We start from the raw sequence: 12,397 nt of genomic DNA, 5'->3' as shown, positions 1-12,397 counted from the left end.
AGAGACTTTAACTACCCTGATATCAGCTGGGAGACAAACTTTTCAACAAGTGGGAGATCAAACAGATTCCTAACCAACCAAAATGACAACTTTGTCATCCAAAAGGGAAAAAAACAGCATCATTGCACAAACATCTCTCCAATAAAGTGAAAGACAAAAAAGACAAGTACAAAAAATAGAAAGAGGGACATATAATTAAAGAATATCAGCAGATAGCCAGAATCTGCAAAGATGAAGTCAGGAAAGCCAAGGCTCAGAATGAATGAAGATTTGCAACAAAATCAAAGATAGTAAAAAAAAGTGTCTTTCAACATATAAATAACAAGAAAAAAGGTGAAGGAAACAGTAAGTCCACTTAAGAGAGAAGATGGCAAGGAAATAACTGGCAGTAGAGAGAAAGCAGAGCTGCTTAACTCGTTCTTTGTATCAGTCTTCATGCAAAAAGAAAGTATAGCTCAACCTACCAAAAATCTAACTGTAAAAGACAGACTAGAAATAAAAATTAAAATAAGCAAGAAATTGGTTAGAGAACACCTATCTGATCTTGATGAATATAAATCACCACATAAATTCTCCATTCCTCCCTCAGGGGTAATATAATATTCTGCCTCTTTTTAATATTAAGAATAAAGGATATTTTAATCTGAGGAGGGGGGACCTTCCTACAGTTCCTATATGTTTCTGGATTTCATATTATTTTATTATCCACAATGGTAAAATGGGAGCAAAACCAGAGAATAAAACCAATCACACTACTTACAATGATTGGTTGTGACCAATCAGGACAACAAGATTCAATAGGATTTATACGTAAGAGGGGCAACAGAGACAGGATACAGGTTGGTAATGGGAGCAGCATAGTTTTATTTATCAAATTTATATGTTAACCATCTAACTGTTCAAATCAACACAACAAAATTATGCTGACAAAGTTTTTTTTATTTTTATTTATTTATCAAATTTAGAAACTACTTGTCCCATACAGCAACTCTATGTTTTATGTTGGCATACAGGACAGCAATGTGGAAATGAACACAGTCAAAAAACATTTTTTCGTAAATAAATTCCTGAGAAGTAGAACAGTGATTAGAAAAGGACCTAACCCAAGTATCAATGGTTTCTGTAATGAGTTAGGGAACAATGTCCTTCCTAGGGCAACAGCATTTAGCCTACTTTCTGGATATCAGACCATTATGTCTCTATTTGGAAATATTTTTATCTCTATCACAAGTTTCCATTCTTATATATTTGTACTGCTATGTTTACTTTCAAGCCTGGTCTCATTTTTAATATTATGTGCTTTTACCCAACATTAATTTCATATGGTTAGCATTGACTTCAGGTTTGCAATTGAGGTTTTTTTACATCATTATTTTACTGCTGTTTTTAAATAAGCCCTTCTTCTATACCAGAGGTCCCCAACCTTTTAGGCACCAGGGACTGGTTCTGTGGAGAAAGGTTTTTCCACAGACCAGAGAGTGTGTGGTTTTGCGTGCTGCCTGCATCCCACAGATGGGACTTTGCTTGTTTGTATGGACCAGTTGCTGGCATGCCGCGGCCTGGTACCAGTCCATGGACTGGGGGTTGGGGACCCCTATTCTATACTATCCAAGTTTAATACAAAAGTCTATGTTAAAATATTTCAAAAAATAAAAATGCACATGACATATTTTTCATGCTATTACTTATTAGGCAGTGGATAAACTTGTTGGTATTATGGATTCCTTCTCTCTTTGGTATGCTCTCTATTGGCAAGCCAAGAGATGGTGGGATGGAGTGGGTGGCCAGTTGCGGGAGGCTCATCCTTGCGTGGTGACACTAGTGGTAGGAGGAGGCAGAGGCATGGGGAGGCAGGCAATCCGGATGTGCTGTGCAACCGCCTGGTTCGCAGGAGGCTCGCATGGCAGTACTGGCAGCATGCGGAGGCAGAGGCACAGGGGGAAGGCAGGCAATCTGGATGTGCTGCATGGCTGCCTGGCTCGCAGGAGGCTCATACTGTGGCACCGGCAGCAGACAGAGGCATAGGCATGGGGGAGAGAGAGGTGATCCAGATGCACCACCCACTCCATTCCACCATCTCTCAGCTTGCCTGCAGCCACGCCGAGGCAAGCAGTCATGCAACATGTCGGGATCGCCTGCCTCCCCACAAGCGTCTGCTACATCTGCTGCTTGGACAGGTAATCAACTCACTTGCACTGTGCAGGCTACGCAGCCCCAGAGTGTGCTGGCCAAGGGTCCGACAGACTGAGGCTTCTGCTGGACACCATTGGCCCCTGTGCACTAACTACCTCTTGTGTGCATGCTGGGGGGTGGGGCGCCCAACTGGGCTGATCACCTTAATACTGTGTTTCCTTGAAAATAAGCCCTAATGCGTCTTTTGGAGCCAAAAAGAATATAAGATCAGGTCTTATTTTGGGAGAAACACAGTATGTTATATTACAATATCTATAACATATTCCCATAAAAAACAAATACTCATGTACATAGTATGATCTCTAGCCTCACAGCACCATATCTGAATTTGACATTACAATAGCACTACACTGTCTCTCCTGAGTTTTTGAGGAGAATTCAGAAAAGGAGAAACCTTCATTCTTATTTTCTTTGTTTTCAATCAATAAAAGAAAAGGCTAATAATAGCCAGTTATATTTCAGATATAATGAACTTAGCTCATCCATAATTAAATCAGAAGCTCAGCTTTCCTAGTTAATAACTGTTTTTTATTTATTTCTTTGGATCAATATCTAGACATTTTTATTGCTTAACAGTGAAGTCCTGTGATTCTTTACTTATTAGGAAGCCCTCCTAAGATAACCTTATTCAGAAGCAAGTGAAGAATTTCATTGTTTCCATAATATAGTGGCATTTATGTTGTAAACCTTTAAAATAACATTCAGTAAAAATGCTGGAGGAACTAACAGGAAGGCTAGTAGAGCTTTTAAAAATGTTAAGAAAAAAATTATTTTCTTAACCTGTAATATTCTTTGTCAAATGTTTTTATTTTAGGATGAGCCAAGTTCTGGTATGGATCCTAATGCAAAAAGGCATTTATGGAAAATCATCACCGAGGAAGTGCAGAACCAGTGTTCAGTGATACTTACTTCACACAGGTATAATGTGCTATCTGAGGCACAATGAAAATGTTCAGACCTACATACAGTGTATAATAGTTATAAAATAATATTAAAATAATATTAATATTATTTAAATGTAAATAAATTTATTTATTTATGTTAATAACATACTGTATATAATCATTTATTTCTGTACGCTTATTAGACGTTTCAATTCCTTCAAGTTAAAATAGCAGAATGGAAAATGAGGCCAACTAGATGGGAAATTATGAGTCTGTGGCTGGGCAGATTCATATAAAGTGAGACATCTCCAACTCTCTCATTTAATGACTTTTACTATTTTATCAATATATAAAGTACAAAGAAAAATAAAAATAGGAAATTAAGGGAAGGAGGTACAAGGGAAGAAAGAAAAAAAAGTGTTGACCTCCGACTCTTTTTAACACTATAAAATAACAACATTCCAGCCTCAACTTTTTACTTTTACACATTAGTATCTAGCGATTCCTATAATAATAAATATATCTAATCGGCAAAATCAAACTCAAAGTTTCATTTTTTATCACAAGTACAAAATCCAAAAGTGATATTGAAATAAAAAAACATATATATATTTTCCTCTTTGTATAAAACAATCAATTTAACCATTTCTGCTTTATCTTCCTTGCTTTGGAAATAATATGTATTTCTATTTGCACTTAATACTATTTATAAACTATCACCATTTATATTAACAAAATTCACTGTATGTAAAGACCCACTTAAATTTACATCTTAAGAAGACAGAACTCTTGGAAATATTTTCTTCCAACAGGAATCTTTATTAAGAGAAATTACTGAAGGCATGCTAGACTGGATCTGAGAAGTCCTCCCCCATCATTCAACATTTTAAAGTGTTCCCAAGCATCCCCCCCCACAACCCACAGTTCTTCCAGGTGATCAAACTGGCAGATTCTAGGTGTTTATTTCAGGGAAGATAATATCAGTCAGACTCAGTTGTCATGATCATTCAATCCTTTTATTGCCCAGACTCCAAGTGTTGTATCTTACCCCCTCCCCTTTTCCCTCACTGTCAGCACAGGGAAGATCTTCAGAGGCATAGCATGAAAGGCAGATAGCTATATTGTTATATTTAGTATACCTGGAGTGAATCAACAAAAGGTTACTTTGCAGTGAAGACAGGAAGTGAAAGCAACAGAAGTCCCCATGCATTCCCCCTCCCCTTTTTTCGTATGACAGAATCCTGGAGAACACAAGGGCTGGATTTTTAATCAGAGAAGATAGGTAGAAATAAAATCTAACTGGATTCTGACATCTGGCTCCCCTTAAAAATAAGAGAGATCCACCTGTAAAGAAAACAAATCAGGTATAAATAGTCTGGCTTGTTAGGATACTCTAAATGAAACTTCTTTAAAAGCTTTGGTGCTTTTACATGACATTTGTGAACCCACTTGTTTTTTTTTTTTTATTAAATTTATTATTTAAAAACATTGGACACAGTACCAGCGAGCTGACAAACCTTTTTGTCTACAATGTTTAAATATATATATATACATGTATATATGTACATCAAAAATACACTTAAATACACTTAGATTACAAATCGGTGAAATACCACAATATTTAAAACAGTGAGCTAGTCTGTAAAACCTAATAGAGACCTTTCTTTTTATCCATCCAAAGATACAATTTGTTCCAAATTCTATAATAGTCTGATTGATCTTTATTCTTTAATTCCAAAGTTAATTTGTCCATTTCAGCGCAATCCCAAATTTTCCTAATAACCTCTTTTTGTCCTGGGATCTCATTCTTTTTCCATTTTTGCGCAAATGATATTCTAGCTGCTGTGATAATATGGATCGTTAAGTATAGCACATCTTTAGGATATTTCTCTTTCGTGATTCCCAACAAGAAAAGTTCTGGACTAAACTCCAGATCTTGTTTCAAAATTTCTTTCAGCCAAATCCAAATCATTCTCCAAAATTTTTGTGTTTTACTGCAAGACCACCACGTGTGGAAGTATGTGCCTATCTCTTCAGAACACTTCCAACATTTGGGAGATGCTGTTGTGTACATTTTTGCTAAGCGGGCTGGGGGAAGATGCCATCGGTAAAACATTTTAAATAAATTTTCTTTATACGATGAGGCCAGTGTTATCCTTTTATTCCTATCCCAAATTGTTTGCCAAGTATCTAGGTCGATGTTATGTCCTAAATTGTTAGCCCAGGTCAACATGGGGTCTTTCACTTGCTCTTCAAACAGCTTATATCCCAAAAGTAATTTATAAAAATTCCTTATTTGTTTAGAGTCCGGTCCCAATAATATTTTGTCCAATGCTGTTTCAGAGGTATATATCCCCCATTCATTTTTATCCTTCCTAAATCTCGATTGGATTTGTAAGTAGGCCCACCAATCGAGTTTTATACCTTGTAATTCTAGTTCATTCCTAAGTTTCAATTCCCCCTCCTCATTCAGAATATCCTTGTATGAGATTATGTTACCCAAATCAAACAGATTTGGGTAAACTATCGCTTCAAGGGTGGATAGCCAGACCGGTATTTTAGTGTAATTGTGAGATCTAATTTTTTTCCAAGTATTGAGTAGCGCTTGCCTGATCCGGTGTCTTTGAAAATGCGAGAAAAGACCTTGTTTCTCCGTCCATAGGAAAGCATGCCAGCCATATTGCAAATCGTGACCCTCTAAAGTTAATAGTCTTCTATTTCTCAAGATTACCCATTCTCTAATCCAGCTCAGGGCCGCGGCGTGGTAATATAATTCCCAGTCTGGCAATCCAAAACCCCCATTTTCCTTCGTGTCTTGTAAATATTTCAATTTAATTCTTGGTTTTTTCCCCTGCCAAATAAAATTTAGTGATAATTTATCCAAATTTCGAAAAAATTTAGAGTCGAGTTGAATTGGGATATTCTGAAACAGAAACAGGATTTTAGGCAGAATATTCATCTTAATGACAGCGATTCTTCCCAATAATGAGAGTTTTAGGTTTCCCCATCTTTCCAGGTCACCTTTTATTTGGTTCACTACATTATCATAATTATCCTTTTTGAGTGAAGTGCATCTAGCCGTAATGTTAATCCCTAGATATTTTATTTTCTTGACTATTTCTATATCCGTGATTTCGGCCAGATTACCTTTTTGTTTATTGGTCATATTTTTAACAATCATCTTGGTCTTATTTCTATTTATTCGCAGTCCGGCAACCTCACCATATTTAGATAATTCTTCCAATAGCTTTGGTCCCGTCTGACATGGATCCTCCATAATAAAAACTAGATTGTCCGCGAAAGCTTGCAATTTAAAGGTTTCCTTTTTAATGGTTAATCCTTTTATCTTTGGGTCGTTTCTTATAGTTCTCGTTAATACTTCAAGAGTCAATATAAACAGCAACGGTGATAAGGGGCAGCCTTGCCGTGTTCCTTTTTGAATTTGAAACTTGCTAGATGCTTCCCCATTAAAAATTATTTTTGCTTCCTGATTGTCATAAATTGCCCTAATTATATTTATAAATTTTCCTCCCATATTCATAAAGCTAAGCTGTTGGCACAAAAAAGACCATTTAACATTGTCAAATGCCTTTTGGGCGTCTAAGAAAAGTAATGCCATCTGTTGTTCGCTATGTAATTCATAGTACTCCAATGCATCTAATATTATTCTAATGTTGTGCTTAGTGTGTCTCTTAGCGAGAAAACCATTTTGATCTGCGTGTATGAAATCATTCAGAAATCGTTTCAATCGTTCCGCTATAATTGATGTAAATATCTTGTAGTCCGAGTTAAGAAGTGATATGGGTCTGTAATTTTGGATTAATGTATGGTCTGTGTTATCTTTCGGAATAAGGGTTATGTTTGCCTCTAGCCAAGATTTAGGCGTCCTTGCGCCTTCTAATACTGCGTTAAATACCTCCACTAGGGGTTGAGCTAGGATATTTTGTAATTCTTTATAAATCTCTGATGGAAGACCGTCGGGTCCCGATGCTTTATTATTCTTTTGTGCATTAATAGCTTTTATCACCTCAGATAGTCGAATTTCCTCGTTTAACATATTTCTGGTATCTTCTGTGACCTTAGGTAGTTTGGCTCTTTGAAAATATTCCTCCATTTTCTCCACACTTGCCTGGCTATCTTCTTTATATAAACGTTCATAAAATTCCTGGGCTATAATTTTTTTTTTTTCCTCCTGGTGGAATATTCTCCCTTCCTCATCTCGTAGTTCGTGAATCCAGTTTTTCCCCTTTTGTTTTCCCAATTTGTATGCGAGCCACCGGCCCGGTTTATTTGCATTTTCAAAAAAATTTTGTTTCGTGTTTCTCAATTGTTGTGCCAATTTCTCTTTGTCTAGGATGTTAAGTTTGTGTTTAATCAGATCCATAGATTGCTTGATATTCTCTTTTTGTGGATCTTGTTGGAGTGTAACTTCTAAGCTCTTATATTCCTCTTCTAATCTTTCCCGTTGTTGTCTTTTCCCCTTATTTTTATATACCATATATGCCCTCGCTACCCCTCTCATCATTGCCTTAGCTGTATCCCAATTGTTTTGTACTGAGGTGTCTATAGCTTTATTTTCCTTAAAGAAAAAACTTAGTTCTCTCTCCATCTTAGATTTGAATTCGTCTTCTTTTAAAATTGCTCTTTGAAGCGTCCATCTGGGTATTTTTTTGGAACCTTTCCAGATAAGTTTAATAGGATTGTGATCTGCCCAAGTACCTGTCGCTATATGTACCTCGTCTATTTCTGAACTAATTTCTTTCGTCATCCATACCATGTCTATTCTAGACCATGAGTTATGTCGGTTGGAGTAATATGTATATTGTCTAGCCTTACGATTTCTTTCCCTCCAGACATCTTGGATATTTAGTTCCTCAGCCAAGTTAAGAAAAGATCTCGGTAGAGTTCTTCTCTTCTTTTTCCTAAGCGTCTTTCCCATATAATCCAAATTTATATCTAGGATAGCATTAAAATCTCCTATTAAACAAATCTCCTCATAATCAATGCTACATATCTTATTGTGAAGTGTTTTGAAAAATTGTTCTTGGTTATGGTTTGGGGCATATATCTCTACCATCATGACCTTCCTGTGATTTATTATAACCTCGACTATCAGTATTCTACCCTCTTTATCGTTATAAATTTGTTTTGCAGTCAATTTTGGGTTTACATATAGTGCCACTCCTCTCTTTTTCTTGTGTCGGTCTAAGGAAACGAATAGGTTCCCTATTCTTGGTTGTACTAACAAATATTTTTGTTGTTCCTTTATATGGACTTCTTGTATTGCCACGATATCCAATTGTTGGTGAATAAGCCTATTAAAAAATTTCCGCCTTTTCACTGGCGAATTCAATCCATTAATATTCACAGACATAATACTACACTCACCTCCCTTCATCTTACTTATTTCTGGTTTTTGTGGATCTCGTGATTCGGGGCTCTCTCTCTTCCTTGTCTCTAGTTCCATGTTTCTCTGTTAACTCACCGGATTTGTTCCTTCTATCCTCTGTAGCTAAGATCTTCCCATCCATTGCCACACGTATTGTATCTCTTTCTTTTACCTCCCTTCCATCTTGATCTTCTAAATCTACTTCCTCTTGGCTATGGAAGTGGCGTTTGTAAAAATCTTCTGCCTTCTCTATCGTGTCCAGTCTATGCCTTCTATCCTGCCACGTAACTAGAATACCCTCTGGAGTTAGCCATCTAAAGTTTACATTTTCTCTTATTAGTTTGGATGTTAAGAATTGATAGCCGCGTCTCAGATCCCTCATCCTTTTAGGTATCTGTTTAAGGATGGTGATTGGTTGGCCCCGAAATTCTAATGGTTCCTCTCTAGATCTATGCAGAAGCTCATCCCGAATTGATTTTTTAACTAACCTTACATGTACTTCTTTTGGGAGGTTGTGCCTTCTCGCATAATTAGTTTGGACCCTGTATGTTTCATCAATTTCCGCCAGCATTTCCTCCTTCCCTACACCGAGTGCCTTTGCCATCAGTTCTGCCATCATGACCAACAGATCTTCCCCTCTTTTTTCTTGAACGTTCTGGAAGCGTAGATAATGAGCAGCCTTTTCTGCTTCCAAAAAAATGACTGTTGTTTCTAATTCCTTATTAGCCTGAAGGAGTGTTTCATTTAAATCATCTACTCTCTTTTCCTCTTTTTCCATTCTAGCTTCCATATCTTGAAGTCTTTGTTCATTTTTGACTAATTGCTGTTGAATCCCTTCAAATTTATCATCTATCGCTTGGATTTTCCCCTTTAATTCACCAGTGTCGTTTCTTATTTGGCCTATTTCTCTCTTCATCTCCTCGTGGTTTTTGGCCATTGCCTCGTGTAGGTTTTGCAAAAGGGCATGTAAATCTTTAAAGGAATTCGAGTTAGATCTTTCCCTTTGCAGCATATCCTCTATAGATTTCTGATTGGAGGGACTTGAGGCCATCCCCTGTCCCTGTGCTGCTGCCTTTTTGCCAGCGCTAGGCTTAGTTGCTCCCGAGATACTTGTCATGTTTCCCCAATTATAACAGCGTTTTATCAATGTATAATACCCTGAGTCTTATATAAACCTTTTAACTCTATGACAAAAGATATATAAAACAGTTACCACCAGATACTTATTACCAACTAAGCAATTTATATAATAGAATTCTATAGTATGAATATATTCAAAGTCACGTTCTTCTTCTTTTTTTTTTTTCCCCCGTTTCCGGCGCAGAAATTGGCACCTTTTCCGTCTTCCTCTGCTGTCAAAGACCAGTAGGTGTCCCACTAAACAAACCTCCAGTTACTAAATTGCTATATCAAATGGCCGCCCTTGACAAGTAGAGTAGAATTTCAAAAGTTTCAAAAGTTCACAAATTCAAAATTTACCAGGATAGACCAGACTAGACCAAGCTGGTCGCTTTCCACGCCCGACAATCCAGAGTTCCAAAGCTCAGACTTTGACCTGTTGTAGCTTTTCTCCAGCTAGAATACAGTCATATAGTCTTCGGCTTTCTGTCCCTTGCTGTTTTTGCCAAACGCCTCCCTCAAGACTTCTATCGCCGCTTATTCCCTCTCCGTGAGGCTCCCACTTCGAACCTCTTTCACAAGCGCTTCCTATTTAATATTCGGATACACTCTCCGTCAGCTCCGCTCTACCGTTGTCCCGCTGCTTACGTGCTAGCTCCGTCCCTCTGTCAGATCTTCATGTCGGCCATTACTGGCCTCCTTCTCCCCGGTTCGCTCGCATCAGACTTTCTCCGGATCTTCAACACGAACTGCCGCTCATGAAGGTTCTCCGGGCTGCCTGCAACTTCGGATGTCCCTACAGGACCTCCTGAAGCTCCGAAAAGCCCCCGCGAACACTGGGTGAGAGGTTGTGCGAGGAGAGAGCTCCGTTCACACAGCCGCCCGCTCTGACAGTTGGCTCCGCCCCCCGTGAACCCACTTGTTTTGTGAGGAGGGGAGGTGTTTCCATGCTATTAGATACTGAGTTGTTCCATGGTATCTTCTAGAGTCTAGGATTTCCTTTATTTCAAAGTGTTGTTCTCCTTCCACCATGATTAGAGGTGTGTGTGGGGGGGATTTTTGGCCATAATGGTGGCTGTTGTTCTCTTTTCAGCAAACTGCAGTGAAACATCCATGTCTGGGTGTTTCAGAATAGGTTCTGCAGAAAAGTGTCTTTAATCTCTCAAATGCTGCGTGGCATTCCATTGTCCATTTTAGTGGCTGGCTAGGTTTACTGAGGATACCCCCTTCGTTTTTAGTAAGTTCGTGAGGGGCAGGGCGATCTGGGGAAATGAGGGGATGAATTGGTGGTAAAAGTTTGCGAAGCCCAGAAAACTTTGCAGTTGCTTTCTTGTGCGAGGTGGTGCCCATTCTAATACTGCTTTAACCTTCTTTGGGTCCATTTCAATGCCCTGTGGGGATATGCGATAACCCAGGTAGTCTATTCTTTCCTGGTGGAATTTGCATTTCAATAATTTGGCATATAGGTGGCCAGCTCACAGTTTCTTTAAAACTGCTTTGACTAGGTTGACATGTTCCTTTTTTGTTTCGATGAAAATAAGGATGTTGTCCAGATAAACCAGGACCCCCTTAAACAGGTGTTCCCTTAGTACCTTGTTGATTAATTGCATAAATACTGCAGGGGCCCCTTGTAATCCAAAAGGCAAAACTTTGAATTGGTAGCACCCCATTGGGCAATTAAATGTGGTTTTCCATTCATCCCCTTCCTTAATTCTAATGTGGTAATACGCCTCTCTTAGATCTAGTTTAGTAAACAAAAAAATTCCTTTCGAGAGGTGTGATAACATATCTTTCATGAGGAGTAAGGGATATAGGTTGCTTTCACTGATTGTGTTCAATAGGCGATAGTCAATGCATAAGCATAAAGAGCCGTCCTTCTTCTCTCTAAAAAGGACCGGAGCGGCTACTTTAGGCTTGGCTGGCTCAGTGAACCCCTTTTCTAGGTTTTTCTTTATGAATCTTTCCATTTCCTCCTTTTCCTTTGGGCTCATGGAGTATAATCTAGGTTTCAGGAATTTTGCCCCTGCTTTGAACTCTATGGTACAGTCCATGGGTCAGTGGGGTGGGGGTGGGAGCTCATCTGCCCTCTCCTCGCTGAACACTTCAGCGAGATCTCTGTATTCCTCTGGTATTTCAGGTAACCCCTTTTCTTCTCCCATGGATGCTTTTTCCCTTCTTAATTTTGGTTGATCCCCTTGAGGTTTTAAGTCTGTGGGGTCCCCTTCGGGAAGTTGATTTCTGCTGTCCTCCAATTTACCCAGGGGTTCCACTTCTTTAACCATTCCATCCCCAGGATCATCAGGCTCACTATGAACGATATGTCTTTCCATGGTTCCCCAGGGACAGGTGGACTGTTAAAGTGGATAGGGTAGCTGGCACACACACCCCCTGCTATGGACCCATCTAACTGGGAAAATGAGATTGGTTGTTCTAGCCTCCTCAACAGAATGCCCAGATTTCCCACTAGCATCGGACTAATGAGGCAGCGGGTGCACCCAGAGTCTATTAAGGCTTTCACTTTGACAGCTTCAGGCATGGAGGGAATTAATATTTATTTATTTATTTTTATTTTAATTCCATTTATATCCCGCCCTTCTCCGAAGACTCAGGGTGGCTTACAAGCTTAGCAGTAGCCTTCATTCTATATATATGCCTGCTTATTAGGGCTTTCACACACACCCCAGCGGCATTATTACAAAGTCAGCTTAATTGCCCCCAACAATCTGGGTCCTCATTTTACCTACCTCTGAAGGATGGAAGGCTGAGTCAACCTTGAGCCTGGTGGGATGCGAACCTGCACTAATTGCAGGCA

General features: G+C 38.8%; 1 protein-coding gene across 1 annotated transcript in view; it reads left to right on the top strand.

Annotated features, from left to right (window-relative positions):
- ABCA12 (ATP binding cassette subfamily A member 12) overlaps positions 1 to 12,397 on the top strand; it is a gene marked incomplete at its 5' end in the record, with an annotated part of 290,957 nt that overhangs the window by 257,975 nt on the left and 20,585 nt on the right. The window contains one exon of the mRNA XM_083369575.1: positions 3,008 to 3,111. Coding sequence (XP_083225701.1) covers positions 3,008 to 3,111 — 104 coding nt within the window. The remainder of the gene's footprint in view (positions 1 to 3,007; positions 3,112 to 12,397) is intronic.

The sequence above is a fragment of the Vipera ursinii genome (assembly GCF_947247035.1).
Source record: "Vipera ursinii genome assembly, chromosome: 1".
Taxonomy (NCBI): domain Eukaryota; kingdom Metazoa; phylum Chordata; class Lepidosauria; order Squamata; family Viperidae; genus Vipera; species Vipera ursinii.
The sequence above is the reverse complement of the archived record's forward strand: the minus strand, read 5'-3'. Positions and strand labels throughout refer to the sequence as shown.